The following is a 24,613-nucleotide window of genomic DNA, read 5'->3' as shown; positions in this document are numbered from 1 at the left end:
CACTAATGTCCCTTAACTCGTCCCTCCCCAACTTAGCAATTAAAAGTTGACTCTTATGAAGGTCACTTGCCTTTTGTGGATCCACTATGGCGTCGAACTGGTGGAACCAGAGCCTTGGCTGTTGCCGCCAAAACTCAGGGATGCGCGACGAGAGGGTGATGGCGGTCAGCTGCTGCGGGAACTGCTGGGTGACAGGTTGTTGGTTGGGCTGCAGCTGGTCTTGAGTTACTTCCTCCGTCATGGTGATGCGAGGTACGGAAGCCGATTTAATCAAAAGTTCTAAGTTGGCGCGCGGAACACTTGAGACACGTCGGGAGTCACCACTTTACCGTATGTAAGTAAGTATATGTAATTGGGTACTACTATGGGATCAGAAGGTACGGTAAATAAATTAAAAGATGCGTGTTCATTAGTTGGTGTTTACTATGAGACTAATCTTACGCGCCGAGCGCAGTCGGCTCTAACTTATCCTATACCTATATACTACGGATACATATGTTATGGTGGTGGCGGGGAGCCTCGCCACATGTGAAAATTTCAACTGTCTAGCTATCACGGTTCGTGAGATACAGCCTGTTGACAGACGGACGGACGGACGGACGGACAGCGGAGTCTTAGTAATAGGGTCTCGTTTTTACCCTTTGGGTACGGAACCCTAAAAACAAATATGTAGTCTCAATGATATAAGAACATTAACTAAATAAAAAAGGCTATTAAGAAATCAACACTATGACACTGTCTAATTAAGTAATTACCTATGTAGGTACTTACATTTGTAAAATGAGTTGACAGTACCAACTGAATCTAATGGTGATATGATTTATGGATTAGGTATTCCATAAATCCTATCATTAAGTAATGTAATTGTTTTAGACTAATAATACTAATATATTGATTCTAATTCTAATGAGCTCATAGAATATTGGTTTCATAGTGTTGTTAACCAACCATTCTTTAGCCTTATTTCAAGCAGATAAGACCAATAGTTTGAGGGTATTGCTGGTTGTCACATTCTGTCTTGTTTTATTGTCATACTAACCCTCGTAAACTTAATAAGTTAATACCACGACCACACCACACCACCAGCCCAAGCTTTTCCAGGCGATGGCGACAAACAGGAGCGGTGTCGCGTGGCCGTACGGCGCGCCGCAGACCAAAGGGTTCAAGGTGGTGCTGCTCGGCGAGAGCGCCGTGGGCAAATCCTCGCTGGTGCAGCGTTTCATCAAGTGCCATTTCCAAGAGAACGCGTCGGCTACGATCGGCGCCGCCTTCCTCACTCGGACTGTGAGCCTCGGTGACACCACCGTCATGTTTGAGATTTGGGACACTGCGGGACAGGAGAGGTGAGTAAATGTACACCCCTTGTAGAAACACATGCGGTATATAAGTAGTTATATACAGTTCGGTTTAAATTGTTTGATAAAGTTGACGCCTTTTCAAAATTTTGAGTTATTGGGCCGATTGCATTGAATTTAGGTACGTATCAAAAGTCGACGCTACGTTATTCACCCTTGAACTGGTAGGTAGAGAGCGCCTTTCAAAGTGGCGCCAAGCCTGAAATGAGAGAAAGAGACCTTATCATGCTACAAACGTCGTTTTGCAAAGGGTGTCATTCTGAATCCCTAACAACGTTTGTCCTAAAGTCACTTGCCCTAACTGGTTTGTCCTAATGGGCACATGCCCTAACGATCAATTGTCATAACGATTATTTTCCATAATGTAAGGTTCTGAAAAATGGTTAGGTTTTAGAACTTGCTGCCACAAAAGTGGGTTAGGTTAGGGTTAGAACTGCGACCCTCGCAAAAAAGAAAATATGCTTAATAACATTAGGATAAGCAATCAATAATTAGGGAAACCAAAATTAGGGTATTTAGTGTTAGGACAACTGATCATTATGACAAACAATATTAAGGAATGCAAAAATAGGAGAAAAGACTTTAGGGATTCAGATATAGATCCTTTTGCAAAAATTGTGTATCATATAATAGTAGTTTATGCAACAGTGATATAATAAGGGTTCTTAAAATTCAAGGGTCGAAGTTACAAAACGAGACGTAGTCGAGTTTTGTAAAAAAAGACCCGAGAATTTTAAGAACCAATTATGAGCTGTTGCATACATTACTTTTTCTATGACAGCTGCAGCAAAAGAAAAAAAAAAAAAAGTCGAGTTTTGTAAAAAAAGACCCGAGAATTTTAAGAACCAATTATGAGCTGTTGTATACATTACTTTTTCTATGACAGCTGCAGCAAAAAAAAAAAAAAAAAAAAAAAAAAAAAAAAAAAAAAAAAAAAAAAAAAAAAAAAAGAGAGAGTTATTATTAAAAAAAGAGTTATTATTAAAAAAAAAGTTATTATTAAAAAAAAAGAGTTATTATTAAAAAAAAAAGAGTTATTATTTAAAAAAAATTGAGTTATTATTTAAAAAAAAAAAAGAGTTATTATTGTAAATGAAAACATACCTCTTTCAATCAAGATGATCGGAACTTGTATCTTTAAAAAAAATAAAGCAGTTGTATTATACTCATAAGATGACTGCTAGCAGTCATCTTATGAGCCTATAGACAAAGCATTCAAATGACATTGCTTTAGATATCACTGTCAGTCATTTAATTGACACATTTAAGTGCTGGAGTAGAAAAAATATATTTTATATATTAGTAGGTATCACTTATCTGACGTACAATGTAGTGTATAATTGTTTTAAAGAAAGAGTGGTAACTCCATCTGGTTGAGTTGGAAATCAAACCCTGAGGGTGCGCGGTAGGTTTCGACGAATGCGAGTTTTCAGTTCGGGGTGAACTACTAGTAACGAAGTTTCATATTCCTTACTTCAAAGACGTCGCTCTCGATACAAACTTTCAGCCCTCTTTAAACCCCTTAGGGCACGAATTTTGAAAAACACTTCGACGAAAGAGAATGACCGCTTATCCATAAACGTAGTCCCCATTTTCTTCTCTCTGGATATTAACTGTCTATCTACCAAGTTGATATAGGTAACATGGAGTCGTATTGTCCACAGGTACCACAGCTTAGCACCCATGTACTACCGAGGGGCGCAGGCCGCCATCGTCGTGTACGACATCACCAACCCGGTAAGTTTGTACGTATATAATACCAGACGGTCTAGCATAAGTTGCGTTCTCATGCGCGAGTCCATACTTGAAGTCGCGCTTGATGTACGCGCCAGGGGTGCGAAACCCCTCGCTTCGGGCAAACTCGGTTCCGTTCGGCTCAGCATTGGTCCGAGCAATTATTAGGGTTGGCACAACTTGACGTCCCTTTGCGTGCACAACCACAGATAAGATAATTACTTGAATATTGACAACCCTAATTAGCCGAAAGGGATAGTGCCATATATTAGAAAGGGACAGCATGATTCGACCCTGAACCGCTGTCAAACTTTGTTTTTTTAGGAAGTTTCCTTTCTGTACCTACGGTAGTACTGTTATTTACTCTGTGATCATACCCTACCATTTTAAGGAATAGATACGAAAACCACACGGTAACCGCCTTATCAAGCCATGTCAAGCCTTTGGATGCCTTACCACTAAGGCATATTTTGTAAGTGGTTGGCAAATTATTGCGCTGCAGAGTTGCCTGGTCTAACTCTAGTTGTGTTTGCTAAAAACAAAAGGCACACAGGCGCGTTTTCCGGGCGGGGCGTGAGCATTTTGTATGTAAAAGCGGCGCGCCCCGCTCACGTCCCGCCCGGAAAACGCGCCTGTGTGACGAAGCCTAAAATATTTAATAGAGGTGTATATTATATATAAATATATTTTCTATGAATAATGTAATTATCAAGGTTACCTATTTATTGATTAACATTTCGTTGCAGCACACATTCGTGCGCGCGCGCAACTGGGTCAAACAGCTTCAGCGGCAGGCGTCGCCGTCGATAGTGATCGCGCTCGCCGGCAACAAGAGCGACCTCGCCGCCAAGCGCATGGTCGAGTTCGAGGAGGTCCAGGCCTACGCCGACGAGAACGGGCTGCTCTTCATGGAGACCAGCGCCAAGACCGCCATGAACGTCAACGACATATTCTTAGCGATCGGTAAGTGCAGCTGTACATGTCGATGAGCCCCATTTAGACGGTGCGAGAACTCGCATGCTAGTTTCATTACATTGCGTCATTTGATCGTTCGGCTGAATAGATGTAACCTCAATGGTCCGTAATGTAACTAAAATCGTATACGAGTTCGAGCGCCGTCTAAATCAGCCCTTAAGAGTCGAGGAAATTCAGCGCATGGTCATGATCGCCTGATCAAGATTCGTTCAGCAATGAAGTTCGCCGATTCGTAATATAATAAAGTTTAGGTAAGGCCAGAGTTGAATGTATTTTGATATAATTCAATCTTTTAAAATTGAGAGGATCATATAATAAAATAAAAATGTATTTGTAGCGATCAGGTTACCAACTAACGAAGGTGGCGCGGCGGCGCGCGGTGCGCGGCGCCTCACTGACGGCGAGCGGCCGCGCAGGTCATGCTGCAAGTGATATGATGTCGGGTGACAAGGCAATATTAGGTATGGTACCATCGAGCTGACCTGAGGGGCTACCGCGAAAACAGAATTTCGCAAATTGCGGGCATTTTTCTGTGTCGCTCTAATTAGGCCTTCAATCGAGTAAAAGAGAAAGATTCGCACAATTTGCGAAATTCGGTTTTCGCGGTAGCCCCTCTGATGATGGACACGGGGTGGCCATAGGAACTCTGTGATAAAACAACGCAACCTAATTGTTTTGTAAGAATTGTCTCGATGAGTATTAGTTGCCTGTGGAAAGAAAAGTACAGTCAGCTATAAACGTGACATTTTTGCCAAAGTCTATTTTGTATACCTACCTAATAAAATAATCATTGGATAAATTTGTTCTATATTAATTGTATTCGTATATTTTCTATATGATTATACATGTATGTTTAAGAGATGTGTAAACCCTCTAGTTTTATTTGAGCATACACAAACTAAAAAAGTTTCTTAACTTCAACGCTATCCAGATTTGACGGAACGGACGCCTGCTCGCGCTTGTGCGCCACCTAGCGGTCATATCTGTCGTAACAGACGCGTTTAGTTAGAGAGTGACTCTTCTGTACCTAGTACTATTATTTATTCTGTGGCATTGGTGCAATGTTTCCTTAAGCTTTGGTTTCCTCCGAAAGCGGCGCCGTCATATAGCGGCCGTCTCCATACAAATACTACGACATCCATATTTAGCCGTATTATTTAGTATGAAGACGGCCGCTATATGACGGCACCGCTATCCTAGGAAAACCGATCTTTACTGCTTGGGTAGAGTTGAAATATGAAATGTAGAGAGAAATGAAAGGAAGCGTCGAATATACACACATTTATTACAGATATGCCGTCCTAACAGTAACGAGGCTACACGGAACAACGGTGTAACTATACAATACAATCATACCTACTGATGTGGCTAAGGAAACTTTCCAAAATTGCGAAATGTTTCGGAAATTTAACTTAGGAAATATTCGGAAAATTTCTTACATTTTTGTATGAGAATTGAAACTTTCCAATTTTAAATTTAAATTTCCCATATTTCCTAGTGAAAGTTTATGGAAACTTTCCGCAACTTGCACATCTGTAATCATACCTAGACAGGACTGACTGGCGGCCAGTACCTACTTGATCATACCACTATGACTATAGTCACCCTATTCATTGCCGACGTTACACTCATGGTTTATTTAAGTACACCTTATTGCAATTATATAAGGTCTGCCAATGGTCAGTAAAGTCTTACGGTTTATAAAAAAAACAATTGTAAACACTACTGTCGATGGATTATAATAGTAATAAATAAGTAGGTTTATGTAACAATTTGCGTAGAATAGGTACCTGGGCGTTTTTTTTTGTTGTCCCACTTTTTTTTCAAATTTGGGATTTTTTATGTTATTTCTACACAGAATCACGAGCTCTTTCTATCCTAATAGGAGAAAAAAAGTGTCCCAAAATTTCCATACATTTTTCGATCTTTCCATTACGCGACCACCATACAAAGTCTATGAAAAATGGTGACGGAATGGAAATAAAAACCTTAGGACACTTTTTTTCTCCTATTAGGATAGAAAGAGCTCGTGATTCTGAGTAGAAATAACATAAAAAAAATCCAAATTTGAAAAAAAAGTGTTTGGGACAACAAAAAAAAAACGCCCACCTACTTCCTTTGTTTTTCTACCAGACCAAGGCGAGGTAAAATACGGCAATGTATAGGTATAAGTATGTCAAGACTGTCAAGAGACAAACTAGTTTTTTTTCCGCCAGTCATCGTAAATCCTGTATATAATAATAACTCAACATAACTGACAATCGATTCCATATATAATTTCCATGTGTTCTTAATTAGAAATTATTGGATGACTTAAAAAATATAATATAAATGATATAATAATAAATAAATTTTACATCATTAATCGTTTAAAAAAGGAAGCACTTAAAAAAATCAGCCATACGATCGGTGTTGCCATCGCTAAAAAGATTGTGTTAAAAAATCTTAGCATGGTAACACCGCAAGCATAAAAATACAATCACAAAATTGGCGGTGTGAGCAATATTTAATCTAACATAAACGTAGAATTGGAATGGTGTAGAATACAGCTTACCCTTGGTGCCTATGAATATAACATACAGATACACCAAGTACCTATTTAAATAAGATATCAAATCAGTAATACTGATTTTTAAACTGTCATTCAATAGAACTTGCTAACTATGTAAACAAACCGCCATACTAAAATTGACACTGAATGTCAATTTACTAGTAACTTTTGTTTACATAGTTAGCAAGTTCTATAAATGACACTTTAGAGTAGAACTCCTAAAAATAGCTGGTCTTGACTTGATACATATTTGAACAGGGCCCCTTTGTTTCCCATAAAGTTTCAAGTCATAATGTATTGTTTGTCATATTATCGTTACTCATAAAACTGAAACCGTTAACTTTTCAGGATTTTCGTAAGGTTATCCTATATGTATAGGTTAAGGTTTGTTTTATGGCAATCCTGAAAAGTGACGCGTTTCTGAACCAAATGAATTATGACTAACGCCACAGACGCGCACGGTGACAGTTTATAATGAACCTTCATGCATGCCAATAAAGTGTACTATAGTGTTATTTAGCCCCTCGAGCAACCTAGTAACACGCGTGTGGTACTAACTCAATTTGGCTCGTATGACTTAGTATCACACGTGTGTCACTGTAGAGCAATATGGGTCAAATTGCTTTGCATCACCTTTTTGTATGGTGGTATTTTTGACGGGATAAAACAGTCCTGTTCAGAAGGGCTGTTTCCACACCATTCGTAATGTTTTAAATAACAAACGCTCTACCTAAAGACTAGGGTCTTAACAATACGGCCATTACCTAAATATATTACAAAAATATCTGCAGACAGTAACAGTGATATTTCGTTTACGATATAGTGATCTAGGGGTTATAACGGTACCTATTTGTATGATATGAGCGTTAACAAGCGAACTGATTGGTCTGCCGTTGAAGGGAATATCCGTTTTACTTTGACTTCCGAGTCCTACCACCAACATTAAAAATCGTTGTCTGCCTCTCGCCCTTGCATATTCGAGCGATAGAGAGGCAGAAAGATTTTCGATGTTGGCGGTAGGCCCTCTGAGATCGTCGAGAAAGTCAAAGTTGATTATGACTTTAACAATCTATGTTGACATCTTTCCCTTTGGCCACCAATGTTACAACTTATTATTAATCTAAAACTTTCAACGAACAAAAATGAGCTTCTGTAGACGTAACAGAGGTCATTTTCGCTTATACAGTTTGTGGTTAGTATATGTATTGGGTATGTATCTAACAAAAACCCTACGCTACTACATTTTGCAAGTGCGATTTCATTAATGTCTAAACAGTTTATGTATACACCTAACATGATAACAAATTGACATTGCTATAAACCACAAATGCTACAACGCAAGAAACAATATTATAATATAAATATAATGGGGTCTTTATACCGAATTAAATAAGTATTAAATTTCAAAAAATGGAAGGAATAAAAAATATAAAAAATGAGCCTTTAATATTGGAATGTATATATATAAAGGAAGTCATTAACTTTTTAAGTAATTATGGAAACAGACAAACTAAGAGGTACCAAATAATGTTTGCCAATGGAATAGCTACACAGAATCATGTACCAACCGTCTTATTTGGGCGTAACAAGATCAAGGTACATATTTATGAAAAAACAGACATATTTTTATGGATTGGACTGTACAAAATGTCTAAATAACTGCCATAAATGACTGCAGACTTACTGTAAAATCTTTGACTCGGTGTGTTTGTGTACCAGTATTAAATTTGAATTCAACATACCTTAGTATTGATGTTGTTACATCATATATAACTAGCGACCCGCCCCGGCTTCGCACGGGTTAACAAATTATACACAAACCTTCCTCAAGAATCACTCTATCGATAGGTGAAAACCGCATGAAAATGCGTTCAGTAGTTTTTGAGTTTATCGCGAACATACAAACAATCAGACGCGGCGGGGGACTTTGTGTTTATAAGGTGTGTGTATGTGTCTGCATAACCCCCATGTATTATCTATTGTACCCAGGGACGTTAACTACGTAATACAGCAAGACAAGGATTCCGTAGTAAATTATGGACTAATAAAAAAATGTTAATAAGTCGTTGACATTTAAATACGAATCAATGAACATATTTACCTATAGTAAGAAATTTTATTGACTCGTTTATACACTCGTTACCTAATGTGAAGTGTGGAGTGACGTGTTAAGTTTTGTAGCCTTACCAAGACTTTGACACTGACTTATTCGCTAACGTCTGCGTAACTTACTTTCTATACATCTCGCTCGCAAGTATAAGCGTAGCGAGCGAGATTCATAGAGAGACGCACACGCAAGCCAATTATGTCAGTGTCAAACTACTCAAACTAATAAGTAAGGCTAGAATTCGTTATACTAGAATGGATTAAATACGATATACACATTAGACTATCAACAGCCCTGACTTACGTTAAGGGATATATCGTGGGTTTCGAGACAAACCCCGTTTTTAGACCAAACACGATTAATTTAACAAAATGATACACAGTTCAGAAAACGTCCAATACAATAAGTTGGCAACGTCGCAACGGCTTTGTTTGGTCCATTTAGAGTTATTGCGATTTTTAATACTTTTATGAACCACATAAACACAGTGAAAAGAGAAAAGTATATCACCTTCTTCCAATATTATAAAAACAATTATACGTACTTATTTGACAAAAAAAAACAGTCTTCGATAAAACTTCTTGCACGCTTGTATATTGTAAGTTTAAAACAATACTTTTCTCCTTCACTGCGCTATCAACATATTTAATAATATAACAATATTGTAATAAAATTGCAACTAGCCTAAAATATTTATTCTATAAATTATTCTATTTATTTACTGAAGTCATCGAATACGTACATATATATAACGTTGGAACACTGTAAACAATCTCACATAGCTATATCTACAAGCAACATGTATCATATCATACATTATATTATATGTTTATTACATGAAGAAAAAAACGATAATATTTCTGAAACACTTGGTAGACTGAGTGTAATAAGGACTTGGTGGGTCCAACTGAGTGTAAAGTTCGAAATTTTGACCACTTAATATAATTAATATTAGCCTCATTTTACTCACGCAATCGGCTAAAAACGCTTCCGAATCTTTCATTCACATAATAAGTATAATATACGAAACCATATGAAAAAGTACCGTATACAGAAGAAAAGTTCATGACGAAATTGCAGTCAGTGCCCAAGACACAGGGTTGCATGTTCGTGTGAAACTCCCCAAAATATATAAAAATAAGAATATGGGTAAAAATTGGCGAAATCGCCAGCTGCCTTAAGGTTATATTTCGTGAGGTTGGCAAAATGACTGCCTCCGACTTGATATCATTCAGAAAAAAATATCAGGCAGTTAAAATACTATTTATTTTTATATTGTGTATCATTGCTTTTTAAAGGCTGTTTCCTATTTCTTATACCATACGGTCACATTATTATAGGCCTTCTGGCGTTTAGAATAAAGTCTATTACAGTTAAACTCATGGAAAGGGGGTCATCCATTAATTACATCACACGTTTGGAGGGAGAGGTCATAAAACTGTGACATGTTGTGACAAGGGGTATTCGCTGTACCTACAGTTAAATAACTAGTTTTTGCAATGATAAAGCGTTATATTCGTGTACATTTTACTTCTATTCGTTTTCGTTGTCATAAAATGTCTAATATTGCTTTTATTAAAAACATTTTTTTTTATGTAATAACACTTAATTCGAATTGCTGATTTCTTTGAAAACAAAACTGTCAAATATGTAACGTCACACCAGGAGGGAGATGATGCCAAATATGACCAGGTGTGACAACGCCCGCCTTGTCCCGCTGGGTGCGGTCAATAAATCATGAAATTCGTGTGACGTAATGTATGGATAACCCCAAAATGTAGCCGGTGTAGCCGGCATGTTGTCTTGTGACACCTCTAACAAGTGATATCTATTTGGCATTGCTTTTTGGAGGACTTAATGCACCTCATAGGCAATGGAATAACTGCGGTGTTGTGTAACTTATAAAAACGTGTGTAGTCTAACATTAGAAATGCTACAAAAAGTGGCCGATAAAAACTAGCCGTCAAGTCTTGGTAACTATTTTGATATAAATTAAGAGTTAATAATAATTTAACATGTAAACATTAGTTAAGTTAGAAAATGTCTTTTTTAGAGGATTTAAATTCCTATGTGACGCCAGGTTTAGCGATTCATACATAAGTTCCTAAGTAGCGACCAATCTTTGATCTCAGGGCCTAAACATTATTAAGCAGGCATTGTTACAGTCAGCAAAACGTTTAGGTTAGCACTCCTGTACATAATAGGTATACAGGGGTTCTGTTTTGCTGAGTGTACATCTGGATCTGTGGGAATTGGGAATGTCTATGTCACGGCAATCGGTCGGATATATTTTAGATCACTGTCGTTAGCCAAAGAAAGCTATCAGCCTTGATGCAGGCCCGTGGAGCGCCCTAGTATCACACGTGTGATACTAACTCAATTTGGGTCATAGCGACTCAGTATCAGACGTGTGTTACTACAGATCAATATGGGTCAAATTGCTTTGCATCAATTTGTTGTATGATGGTCGTACAACGGGTTAGTCTACTCTGCTCAGTCCTATCTCATTCCAGATGTTTATGTGATGGCCCTTACTTTGATAGTAGGAAGAAGGTGATTTGTAAATTGGAATGATATGAATTTATAAAATAATAAAACCAGGAAAAATAGACCTGAATTGACCTGACGGTTTGTAGAATACTTGTTGAAAGTGCCCTAGCATACTACATAAACTGCTGCACAAATGATTATTAGCGTTAATATCTTGATTAACACACTGTTATTGTTACTCGAAGGCATTAATTTTGGTAATACCATCTTAAACTTGCCAATTTAACCCCTTGAGTCCCAAGGATTTAAATTTGCTATCCAAAAAACGACCATGAGGTTTTAAACGTAGAATCGAATTTCGATTGTCATTGCTGACCCGATATCGCATCCGTGGGACTCAACTCAAGTGGTTAGGCTGCGTTTCCAGAGATGTGTGAGGATGCGGAACAAGGGTTGTGTTTGTTATGAACCAATAGAATCATTTTATTTACCTAAGTATCCTCGCTCAGTCCAGCTTTAGTGGACGATATTCAATTGTTTCATAACAAACACATCCTTCGCTATGCGTCCTCGCACATGCCTGGTGGAAACGCAGCCTTAACGTAAGAGATATTGGCGCTAAAAAACATTTGTCATCCTTGAGATCACCTTGAAGTACCAGGGTGGCATAGAGGAGAGATATTGGCGCTAACAAACATTTGCCGTCATCCTTGAGATCACTGTAAAAGTACCAGGATGGCATAGAGGTGTGGAGATCACTTGCCGGGCACGCCGGTGAAGGAGACGGGCTGCTCGTTGGTGACGAGGCCGGCGCGCGGCGCCGAGCTGGGCAGCCCGGACTCGATGGTGGCCGCCGACGTCCGCATCTCGTCCGCTGACGCCCTGGTCACATAATTCAAGTTAGGATTGGTTGAACCTGTCGTCACTGCAAAACAGTCTGATCTAATTTCACTCGCCCCCAAACAACTAGTCACTACCAACTCAACAACTAACTACTGTACTGTCAACTAGTGTAGTGCATAATCGTTTTCCATTGTATTTTGTTCGTTACTTAGTGCTTTGGCATTTTCCGCAAATCGACAACCATTTTGCCTATTTTGCGTGAAACGAGGTAGCGCTACTCTAAACACCACAGCTCCTCCAATATTTTTCGTATTTGTCATGCTAGTTCAGTCAATGTCGGTGCTTTTTGTACCGAGACTGACTGAAATAGCAAGACACTTTCTTAAGTTTCCGTGAAGACACGATGGAAATAATTATGCACTACATCTGTACGATCTTATAATTAAGACAAGAATATATAAAGCTGTCCATATCTAATGAAGTTTCCATATACTTAATACCTTTTGACATGGAAAGTCACATATAGTTTAATGAACTCTTTAGTGGATCATTCCGCCGCAAGAATAATGCGATTCCCAATTTTAATAAGTGTTCATTTTATTCATGACGCCAATTAAAAAATATATCTTAAATATACTTGACAAAGGCATGTTGTGAGTACGAAATAATAGCGCTGAAAGAAAAAGTTTCGTAGCGATAATATTGAAATAAAAAAGAACTGAACGACTAAATACAAGTTGACGAGAAATAATTGACAACTTAAAATAAAATATAAACTGGGCGATCACATGCCTTGTGCGACAAAATTGTGCGATGCCGAAAGAAAAGTTGTGTAGCGAAAATACAAAAAAAGTCTTAACGGCTAAATCCAAATCGCCCCGACTGGCGAATAGGAAAATGCCAAAATAAATACAATTTTAAATAAGTACCTCGATAACATGCTCTAAGTTACAGAATTGCGTAATGTTAAAAAAATTCTAGCAAAAGAACAATGCTATCTAGTATAACAGCGACCTCTAGCGGTTCGATCGCGAAAGAATTGCAAATAAAAAACCTAAACGACTAAATCAATTTTTTCCTCCAAAGACATCGTAAAATAACATTAAAAATAATTTAATTAATTTCAATTCATACCAAAATACATCTCAATTAAGTCACATTACAGATAATTTACAATAACAAATAACATTTAAATAGAGCGATCACATGCTGTGCTACAGAATGTGCGATACTGAAAGAAAAAATTGCTAGCGAAAATAAAAACAACGCCATCTAGCAGTAGGATCAAGTGAGATAAGTTTGCTAGCAACAACGCCATCTAGCGGTTGGTTGGGTGTTAGTTGCCTTTAGTTGGGGCGCCACACGTCGGGGTCCTCCATGAGCGTGGCGTGCTGGTCCTGCGGCAGCGGGCCCGGCGGCGTGGCGCCGCCCGCCGCCATCGCCGCCATGTCGTCGCGCGTGCCCCTGAGCCGAGTCATGCCGTGCCGTATAATGTTGTAGCGATCATTTATAACTTATAACAAATGACATTGACAGTACAATGCGATCTAAAATTTAGGATTCGGAATTTCTTGGTATTTCTCATTTCTGTTAGGTATTTAGTGTTATGTAACGCAAATCTTGGTTTTGAAAAAAGTTGTCGTCGCTCGTAATTTTCTAAAGGTATATTGCCGTTTTTTTGTGTCTAAAATATAAAAATCATCCGATCCTATCAGTCAGATTGAATACGAGACCGAGAAATAACTGACTTTATCACATTAGTAAGGTACCTTACTAAAAAAGCGGCCAAGTGCGAGTCGGACTCGCCCATGAAGGGTTCCGTATTTAGGCGATTTATGACGTATTAAAAAAAAACTACTTGCTAGATCTCGTTCAAACCAATTTTCGGTGGAAGTTTACATGGTAATGTACATCATATATTTTTTTTAGTTTTATCATTCTCTTATTTTAGAAGTTAGGGGGGGGGGGGGGGGACACACATTTTACCACTTTGGAAGTGTCTCTCGCGCAAACTATTCAGTTTAGAAAAAAATGATATTAGGAACCTCAATATCATTTTTGAAGACCTATCCATAGATACCCCACACGTATGGGTTTGATGAAAAAAAAATTTTTGAGTTTCAGTTCGAAGTATGGGGAACCCCAAAAATTAATTGTTTTTTTTCTATTTTTATGTGAAAATCTTAATGCGGTTCACAGAATACATCTACTTACCAAGTTTCAACAGTATAGTTCTTATAGTTTCGGAGAAAAGTGGCTGTGACATACGGACGGACAGACAGACGGACAGACAGACGGACAGACAGACGGACAGACAGACAGACAGACAGACATGACGAATCTATAAGGGTTCCGTTTTTTGTCATTTGGCTACGGAACCCTAAAAACTGGTAGCCCATATAAAACAGTAACTGAAGGTTTTTAACTGCATTGTCACTATATGCAGTAAAAAAAATACAATACTAATCATTATATTTACCAACAAAACTAAACCGGCACAAGGTCACAGGCCATTTTTTACCAATAAAAAGTAGATCAACAAAACGTCTAAAGTGTCATTCAATAGAACTTGCTAACTATGTAAACAAAAGTTACTAGTAATTTGACATTCAGTGTCAATTTTAGTATGGCGGTTTGTTTACATAGTTAGCAAGTTCTATTGAATGACACTTTAAGGAAGTGGCCGTAATGTGTAATGGAGCGTCCATAATGCTCCGGAAGTTGCAAGGACGAATACCACCTACAGAAGCCGAGAATAAATATTGCATCGCATCTTTGCTTATCTAATCTATTATCAGAGGCTAGTAATAACCTAACCAAAATTAAGATTTTAAAATACTCCCCGACAATAAGATATGGCTAACAACGCTCGGGATAAGATTATCTATGACACAAAAAAAAAACTAAACGAAAATCGGTTCATCCGTTTGGGAGCTACGATAGCACAGACAGATACACAGACAGACACGTTAAACTTGAACACCCCTCTCTTTGGGTCGGGGGTTAAAAAGAAAACAGCCTTACTTTTTAACGCCGTGATATTCGAGATATCCTAAATAGAATTACATTTTAGTATTTTGCTTGACCACTGTCTCATACCATACCTACCTAGAAATTGTGTCAAAAAAATAACTGCAGTCTACGTTTTCCCATTAATTATATCAGCCATTCTCAAAGTGTGTTCCGCGGAACCCTAGGGTTCCGCGACACCCCTGCAGAGGTTCCGCAAGAATTTAGAATAATTTAGAATAATAAAATAAGCATAATTATTATGCTTATTAATAAAAAAATACACTTCTAAAAAATATTGTTTTATTGTAGGGTTCCATCAAGTATTTCGCTTTCCGAAAGGGTTCCGTCAAAAAAAAAGATTGAGAACCGCTGAATTATATAGTGCTTTGTTTCGTGCACGGTGTTTTTTATTTAATACAGCCAATATACCTCTTTGAAATGATAAACTGTCCCATAACATCGCCTTGTCAGCGAACTATTCGTCTGGTTAGTTAGTAAGTTAGTTAGGTTAGATTTAAGAACTTAGTTAAGAATTAGCTTTAGGTTTTTTCTGGTTGGGGACTGAAAATCACAGGGCTCACTGAGTCTCATCCATTTTACTGCACAAATATTTGTAAATTCTACCTGTTTTTTTACTGTACTTGCAATTCGTTGTATTTTTTTTGTGTCGGTAAATAAATATCTTTTTAAAGCTTATACGTATACGTAATTATGAGTCGGCAAATGTTATTGGCCTCGTTCACTCGTTAGCGACAATAACACAACACATTATTACAACGTTAATGAACCAGCATCCCGCATTGTTAGTAACCGCATTATTAATAATGCTACATTTGCATACCTAATAACTAACACAATTGACATGACAGAAGTACAGAAAAGTTTTCCAGGGTGGCAGATACTTTAGACGCGTTGTTTCATAAGCTATTTTTGATGTTGACTGTACAAATTCATATAAAAATGTACTCAGAATTATAAAAGTGTGATAACTCAGTAGACGCTTGAGCGGGGCGTCCAACAAACAGACAAATGCAAGCGTGTGCGAGCGGCCTCACTACACGCTGTAATCCCTTAGAAGCTCGCCGCCACGCTGCACGCCCCGCCAAACGCGCCGCTTCGAGCGTCCAATCAGGCCTGACACCAATACCGTCTTTACCATAAGGGCACACGGACATAAGGGACATTGATAACTTATAATAAATAGAAGATCATAGTAGAAAAATGTTAGTTTAATTCGCTTTCTTTACTTTCCCAAAGGGCCCCAAATTCTTATGTGCCCAAGGGCCCAGCATAGTTTAAGACGGCCTTGCTGACACTTACCCGGAGGCCACGGAACCTAGCGCTCGACGCTGATGCCGACCTGACCTGACATTAGTTGAACCAAAAGTATGGCGGTCGGCGTCAGCGTCGAGCATACACGCACGCAGCGCGCGTTTCGTGGCCCTAGAAATCATAGTTTCAATATTTTTACTGCCCTCATCCATAGGTTTAATGTGATATATATAGCCGGTCAACCCTGTTGCGGGTTCAAAGCACGACATATGAGTGTTAGTGTAAAACATTGTCCATTCTTATTTGACCATGGATGGACCTTATGTCTTAGCAATAAGATCTAAGAGTCAGTTGTCTGATACTCACTTCTTGCCGAGCGCCATCATGCCGTAGATGACACCGGTGGCGAAGATGAGCCCCGAGCCGAACCAGGTGCTGAGGCTCAGGAAGCACAGGAAGAACGGGGGAAGAGCTAAGCTGCAAACAAAAATACTCTGTTAAGTAAGATGGCATATTCGAGACTCTTAACCCCTCGAACGCATTTGTCAAAAATTTGCTACTGAATTAATAACCTTTCAACTGTTAGTTACAGTCCAAATCGTCTGGGACGGATACGGGACAAGGCAGTTGAGGGGTTACGGCGAGCGACTAACGCCAAAAAGTGAGCGCGCGTAGTAACGAATTACGCCCCGCTCGAGCGTCCACTCAACTCCACTCAGGTTGTACACTTACGGGGTTCTTCATAAACGGCTGCTAACTTAATCAGTTGATGATCGTCGTTTATCGCTATCTGTCGTTATGCCATAGAGAGGGACATACGACAATAATCAGCCGATTAACTTAGGACTTAGGAGAGGTTTATGAAATAATGAATAACGCCGTTAGTATATTAATACGGCTCTCGAGGTCAAGCTTATTATTATTTAATGCTCGATAACCAATTATAACAGTGCCGATGTCATGGTGTTTCAATTAAAAAGTAACCTTATGACGTTTCGTGTAAGAGTTACTTTTGTATTATGCTACTAATTCCCTTGATAAGCTTAACGGTATGATAATGAACTCATTCGTAACGTAGGTATGAATGAAATGTTTATAAATGTGTACATGATCTGTGCAAACGAAACACTAGAGTAGAAATAGACCTTTATGTCGTGTCAATAAGGTTTAAAGATATGTTTTGATGTTAAAGTACAGTTACTGAAAAATTGCCTTATACAATATAAACCTTATTATAATGCGGTAAGGTGCAAAATTGGACAATATTACACTTCACGTTCATTTGTATAGACACCATAATTGATCTGTTTCTGATTACAAACCATGGTTTTACTTTGGTGATTTGGGTTTCCAGAACACTTCAGAGTGTCAGGTAATTCCGAAGATCACCCATAGTTTCCAATAAGTTGTCTATTTTCGAAATTACTCGACAATCTGACGTATTGGAGTGTATTCAATCTTCAAGATAACATCATTGTTGAGTAGGAGTGCTTGTTTAAATTATTTATGAACCGACTCCTTACATAATGTCTCACTGATTGAATTAAACATACCCAACATAAGCGGCTGCCTTCTGCCAGTATGGTCGCGACTCCACCTTGTCGGACAGCGTCTGGACATAGTCTATGAAGAAACAGCAACACGGTGCTTCGCACACAATAACTATGAAGCCCGCTAACATCTGCCAGATGCCCGCGATGAGGCACTGCACGTCCAGGAGGATGATGCCCAGGCAGTTGAACAGGCCCAGGATTATAGCAACTGTAACAATACAGGGGCCATTTTATTTAAAGTCCCCTACACTTTTTTTCAAAATTGGGATTTTTTATGTTATTTCTACTCAGAATCATGAGCTCTTTTGATCCTAATAGGAGAAAAAAAGTGTCTCAAAACTTTCCATATTTTTTCGATCTTTCCATTCCGTTACCGCCATACAAAGTCTATGAAAAATGGTAACGGAATGGGAAAAAAACCTTGGGACACTGTTTTTCTCCTATTAGGATAGAAAGAGCTCGTGATTCTGAATAGAAATACGATGGAAATTCACAAATTAAAAAAAAAAGTGTAGGGACAACTTTAAATAAAATGGCCCACAGGATAAGTTAAAAAAATATTTAGAAGCATTCAAAGGTGATGTAGATTTGTAGTAAGGAGTTAATCTCAGTTTTTTTGATGGATTGATAAAAAAAGGTTGAAATGCCGAATCTAGATGTCTATGACCGCCAGCAAGGCTAGTTAGTAGGTAGCCTACCCAGGCCTACCGCAAAAATCGGAATTTCATTATCTACCTCTCTATCACTTTTACATTTGAGTAATCGAGGGGCAGATAAAGAAATCCCATTTTCGTATAAACCTCAGTATAAATTGCATTCACTTATTAATGTCAAACCCCTCCCCCCCAGCCCCCTTAATTGTTCATTATTCCTGACTGATCCTAATTCATGACATAATACCCAGTATACCCACATTTTTGTAGTTAACATTGATAACATGGTTGTTTTCTATGTATTTAATCATAAAGTAAGTATGTAGTCTGTGATTTAATTATTTGTATATTATATCTATCGTTGTCTGAGTACCCACAACACAAGCCTTCTTGAGCTTACCGTGGGGCTTAGTCAATTTGTGTAAAAAAAATGTCCATTAATATTTATTTATTTATTATTTATTTATAACAATGTGCCAAGCCATTTGTGGTTTATACCGTTTAAAAATATTTGACCTAATTTTCATAATTTTCATACAGAGCTTGAAGTGGCCGTTGGTGACCGGATCCTTCTGAAATACCTAATAAGTAATAGTCATCTAACTGTCAGATGCATTTGATAGTATTAGTAAAAATAAACAATAATTGTATGAACAAAGCTTATCTGACACTGGACAGTTGATGATTCATTCAACAGGGTGACAAGATAAGGAATGTAGATAGCTAAAGAAAACATAAGTGCAAACAAATAAAACCGGCCAAATGCGAGTCGGACTCGCGCACGGAGGGTTCCGCACCATCAACAAAAAATAGAGCAAAACAAGCAAAAAAACGGTCACCCATCCAAGTACTGACCCCGCCCGACGTTGCTTAACTTCAGTCAAAAATCACGTTTTTGTTGTACGGGAGTTGGGAGCCCCACTTAAATCTTTATTTTATTCTGTTTTTAGTATTAGTTGTTATAGCGGCAACAGAAATACATCATCTGTGAAAATTTCAACTGTCTAGCTATCACGGTTCGTGAGATACAGCCTGGTGACAGACGGACGGACGAACGGACGGACGGACGGACGAACGGACGGACAGCGGAGTCTTAGTAATAGGGTCCCGTTTTTACCCTTTGGGTACGAAACCCTAAAAAACCCACAGCACAGCCAAAAAATTGTATCATATACTAACAAATTTCACTAGTCTTATTGAATTTATGGTTGATGTGGTCTGGGCTAGAATATATTTTAGATGAAAATATTAAACGAGTTTATTAGTTATTAAATGAGTGCAGGTTTATTATTGACCTGCACTATCTAACGGTTAAGTTAATGTTTTAAGAAAAAATCATTTCAAAGTACTTAACACCTATTTTGGCAGTACATTTATGGGTAATCTTGCCAAAACATACAGCCTACAAAGTAATCTAATTCATAATGAAGAAAAAATATAATTGACCTGTTTATATGACCTAACAAATAGAGTAATTAAATCTTTATGAAAGTAATTAACTACAATTGATTGAGCTGCCCACAATTAAATCAAGAGCGGCAAATTTAAGCCTGTCAATAAATACCTACTAGTACTAGATTAAAAAATATTTATTTTCCTAGGCTTAATGGGTATCTGATAAGATAATGAGTAACAATTAAAACCTGTAGTTCCTTATGCGCACGGACTGTGAAAGGTGTTTAATAGGCGTAATATTACGAGGTATTACGTACTGAAACTGCCAACTGTGCCCAAGCCTCGACCAGCGTAGCGCATCCACCACGATACATCGTCCTTCTGGACGTTGTCTCCGCCCGGCCGGGCCATAAGCATCGTTATCTTGTCTGTCAGCGACTGCAATCAAAGGGCACATAGTTCACGATTCTTCGCAACACTTCAATATGGATTAATAGCAAAATTACAATTAATTATTTCTTACCATTTTCGAAAAATCAATTCACTGTCTGCCTGCCTGCCTTGTCACCTGTCACATAAACTACAGATAACAAAGAAAATAGCAAAGACAAAGAATAATACGTTCTCGTTGCGGGCAAAAAACAAAAATTTATATTGCTATTTTATGAATATGAAACATGTAAAACATACATTTTTCATTAATAAAATAATCACTTTTGTGAATACTAGGTGTCGTTACATATTTTATTGGTATTTGGCAAAAGACGAGGTAAGTTTTTTTTCGTAATCTCCTTCTGCGACAAAGAGAACAAATCTGCGTTTAGTTGTGTTTCCCAGTATATTTTTTATTAAATATTAAAGTTTTAATAAATCTCTATAATAAAAGATTGTTCCAATTATTAAAAGGGTTTTTAATCAAAATAGTTTATGTCCTTTTTTTAATGGTAAACCATTTCGTATGTAAAGGATGATCCGAACAAAACGCATTAAAAAAATTCAATGTCGGTCGGCTTTGTAGCGGATGTCGTTTGTAATTTTACAAATTGCCAATTTTCTGTAAAAGTAGCAGTTGCTCTGCGAATTAGGAATTCTATTTGAAATTCATGAGGGCCTATGATTAATATCAAAATGCAACCTACGACGATGCTTCCGAAGTTAGCAGATTCTAAGCAGACTATGTAAGTGAATAGTTTAGTTTTTCTTGGAATGAGTGGGACGAAAAACTTTGTTGCATTTTTGCTTAGTATTTTCGCATTGGCTAAGCTAATCCTGAATTTCCCCAATGCCAATAGTTTTATATGTCGCAAAGATATTTTTTTCATAACCTGTTGAATATTTGTAGGTTTCAAATGGGTACTTCAAAGCTTACAGTTACTGTTTGTCTGAAGTACTTAGAATATTTAGACTGAAACTTTACCTATTGCCATTATGCTTCTTAGCTTAGACAATCCATGGTCCCCTAAGTCATAGGCCTCCTTCAAAGTTCTCCATTGGTCTCCTTCTCTTGAGACTATTATGACATCACTGAATTAATATTCTTTATTACTTTTAAATCTAAACATATTACCAACAGTAAAATAGTTAGCTGCATACAATTCAATGCCATTGTAGCATTAAAATAGTTTTATGACTCATTATGCAAATGAAACCAATAAAGTTTTTAAATTTGTCTATCTACCTACTCCAAATGCTCTGCCTTCTTTTTTCGTACTAAAAATGCAATAAAATTTAGTCTACTAGAAAGTTTCTATTATATTTTTCTATAAACAGCCAGCACTTAAACCTTAAACGTTTTCCAGATCATTTTCCGACGGTGATGGAGTATGTAGTTCTGAAGTATATGCCAGTGAGGTGGTAGTGACCACCAACGCCGGCAACCACAACCATGGCAGCTCCAAGGTGAAGCTCAAGAACCTGGTTGACTACAACTGGGAGCCCAAGTTCTACTCGGGGAACCTACTGGCTGTGCACATGAGTGGGAAATACTTGGCTTATTGTATTAAAGGTATAACTTACGAGGCACTCCTTAATAAAGTTTGGAAGACCTGCTGCCGGGCTAGCACATGATTGGCGCAACAGTATCTCGTGGCAAGATAGACTACCCGTCCCTCTTTTATTAATATAGTTAGAAAAAGACAGGTAGTCTATCTCGCCACAAGATACTGTCATGCCAATCATGTGCTAGGCTAACTAATGCTACAAGCTGTATAAACAATCTCTATTTCAATATGTACTAAGCTTATTATACTGTATTTTTTTTTTTTTTAAATCTTAGCTTTATTATTAAGGCTCACTTGCGCCATCCCACTGAAGGTCTCGAACAAATGCTCAATGATCTAAGCAATGCAAGTTGGTCTAAAATGAACATGGAGAAAACAAAGTGGATGAGCACTGCTGAAAAGGCAACCATTTCATTGGAAGGCAAAACGATGGAGAGAGTAAGCGATTACGTATATTTGGGCCAGAAAATAACGCTTGACGGCAACCCCTTGGATGCTGAAATTAGTAGGCGCATTCAATTGGGTTGGGGCGCATTTGGAAAACTGGCCTATGTTTTCAAGTCCAAAATCCCACAGTCACTGAAAACCAGGGTCTACAACTAATGTGTCCTCCCAGTGATGACATACGCATGCGAGACATGGACGTTGACTGTCGGAAAGGTCTGCCAGCTAAAAGTGGCACAGAGAGCTATGGAGCGCGCGATGCTCGGGATCTCCCTGCGAGACAAAATTCGCAATGAGGACATTCGCCAACGCACGAAAGTTACCGACATCGCCAAAAGAATTGCGCAACTGAAGTGGGAATGGGCCGGCCATATCTGTCGAAGGGATGACGACCGATGGGGCCAGCGAGTACTGTTCTGGAGACCTCGACTGGGAAGCCGGAGTGACGGAAAACCACGAGCCAGATGGTCGGACGACATTAGAAAATGGAAATCCATGAAAGAGGCATATGTTCAGCAGTGGACGCAAATATGCTGAGAAGAAGAAGTGGAATGGTGCTAGTGGGCCTAAGAAGTTAAATACTCATACATTGTAACAATTTTTTTATAAAAAAAATTTTCTACTCAATGGGACTTGAACCAACATACCTTGTCTTACCTTTAAACACTGATCCAATTTACTTTAAATACTACTATTCCTTCTATTCATAGCTCCAAACACAATGAACCCTGGCACTTGGACGGGCATGGTGCGTGTGGTGTACAACCCGGAGATGGGAAATGACCGAAGAGCACTCATCAAGGGCATGAAGGGAGAGGTAATCTTATACGCCTAATTTTATACGACAGCGCCACCCAAGAAGAGTATTGTTGTGAGTTAAGCTTCAGGTTAAGACTTGAGGCTGTAGGCTAAAACAAGCCTTTTGGTAAGAAAACTTGCCTCTTCTTTTTAGATCCCTGAGGCCTAACTTACAACACTGCCCAAAAGTTATTTATACTTGGTTATAAAATTTTGTGGCATTGATGAGTAGAAATAACTAGAATGATCCAGGGATCGGAACCGGTTTTTTGCAAAAACTTCAAAATAACCACAATTTTCGAATTATTTTATACTCGAAATATAGGACTCAGTTGTGAGTGTAGGTAACGACTTCGTATTATTAGATTGCCCAATTAGAAATGAAATAATTAGCAAAGAACGAAAAAATACCGTTTTCGTTCCCATACAAATTATACCGGTATCTGATCCCTAGAATAATCTCTATTATGCGCAACAAAGTGAATAAAATGCATAAAACATGAAACAATAAGTTTTTGGCAAAAATTTATTTTTTGGTAAGTACAAGCTTTTTATCGCTGACTACTTTTCTTACGACAGACAACATACTCATCGATACAATTCTAAAAACCCCTAACACAAGTAGGTTGCGTTGTTTCATCACAGAGTTCCTATGGCCACCTCCTGTCTCCATCATCAGATCAGCTTGATGGTACCATAATATTGCATTGTCACCTGACTTACATGTGTATGCAAAATTTCAGCTCAATCGGAAACCGGGAAGTGGATCAAATTTAACTTGCAAGATTTGATTACAGACAGACAACAGGACAGGTGAAACTAAATAAAAGCTTGTAAAAACAGGCTACAACAGGCAGTCTTTTATTAATGGCTTTTACTCCTGGCTAACTTTAGCAAGGTGGATTCTGCCAATGTCAAGGGGTATACTTGACTTGTGAGACAAGAATGTCCTGTTAATTTTTTTTTTGTGAAGGGATAAGCTGGGAACCTAAAACAAATAAACTTATTGGCTGAACAAATATTTGTAGCAGACAAATTTTCCCATAAGGCTTCAGTCACACTACAGCCTATGCACAATTGCACACGTGCACGGATTTGCGTCAGTGTGCCCGACCCGTAATTGTAATAAGTCCAGTTTAATAAATGTATGTGTTTGCAGGTGCAAGACCTCGCGTTCGCGCACATAATGAACCAGGTGGTGCTGGCCTGCATTGACGAACATGGCAACTTCTACGTCCATGAGATTGAACTTACTGACAGTGGCCTCAGGTAAAGCTATCTGCTATACCCTCTTTTTGTTTTGTGTCGCAGTTTGAGTTTACAGAAAATTGGATTAACCAATAAAAAAAATATGTACTTGATTTGAGACAAGCAAAGCATTAGAAAAAAACTGACACACTTTCAGGGTTTATTTTGTAAAAATTCTATTCT

At 38.2% G+C, this 24,613-nt stretch overlaps 2 protein-coding genes and 1 long non-coding RNA gene across 3 annotated transcripts; 1 reads left to right on the top strand and 2 right to left on the bottom strand.

The window, feature by feature from the left end:
• The first annotated feature begins 1,104 nt into the window (after nucleotides 1-1,104).
• LOC134648371 (ras-related protein Rab-5B-like) lies at nucleotides 1,105-4,496 on the top strand. Its single transcript, XM_063502897.1, has 4 exons — nucleotides 1,105-1,343; nucleotides 3,020-3,092; nucleotides 3,836-4,052; nucleotides 4,402-4,496. The coding sequence occupies exons 1-4, from the start codon at nucleotides 1,105-1,107 to the stop codon at nucleotides 4,494-4,496; spliced, it is 624 nt and encodes a 207-aa protein (XP_063358967.1).
• An 834-nt stretch (nucleotides 4,497-5,330) lies between these two features.
• LOC134648396 (uncharacterized) lies at nucleotides 5,331-5,631 on the bottom strand. Its single transcript, XR_010096882.1, has 2 exons — nucleotides 5,596-5,631; nucleotides 5,331-5,401 (listed from the first exon to the last, which is right to left on the bottom strand). It is a non-coding gene; the product is annotated as an uncharacterized LOC134648396 (long non-coding RNA).
• A 6,261-nt stretch (nucleotides 5,632-11,892) lies between these two features.
• On the bottom strand, nucleotides 11,893-20,582 carry LOC134648525 (calcium channel flower). The gene is made up of 5 exons (XM_063503046.1): nucleotides 20,464-20,582; nucleotides 20,258-20,378; nucleotides 17,893-18,100; nucleotides 16,706-16,816; nucleotides 11,893-12,094 (listed from the first exon to the last, which is right to left on the bottom strand). Exons 1-5 carry the CDS (start codon nucleotides 20,464-20,466, stop codon nucleotides 11,968-11,970), a joined length of 570 nt encoding a protein of 189 aa, XP_063359116.1. The 5' UTR covers nucleotides 20,467-20,582; the 3' UTR covers nucleotides 11,893-11,967.
• Nucleotides 20,583-24,613: the final 4,031 nt, after the last annotated feature.

This window comes from Cydia amplana, chromosome 5, assembly GCF_948474715.1.
Source record: "Cydia amplana chromosome 5, ilCydAmpl1.1, whole genome shotgun sequence".
Classification (NCBI taxonomy): Eukaryota; Metazoa; Arthropoda; class Insecta; order Lepidoptera; family Tortricidae; genus Cydia; species Cydia amplana.
The sequence above is the reverse complement of the archived record's forward strand: the minus strand, read 5'-3'. Positions and strand labels throughout refer to the sequence as shown.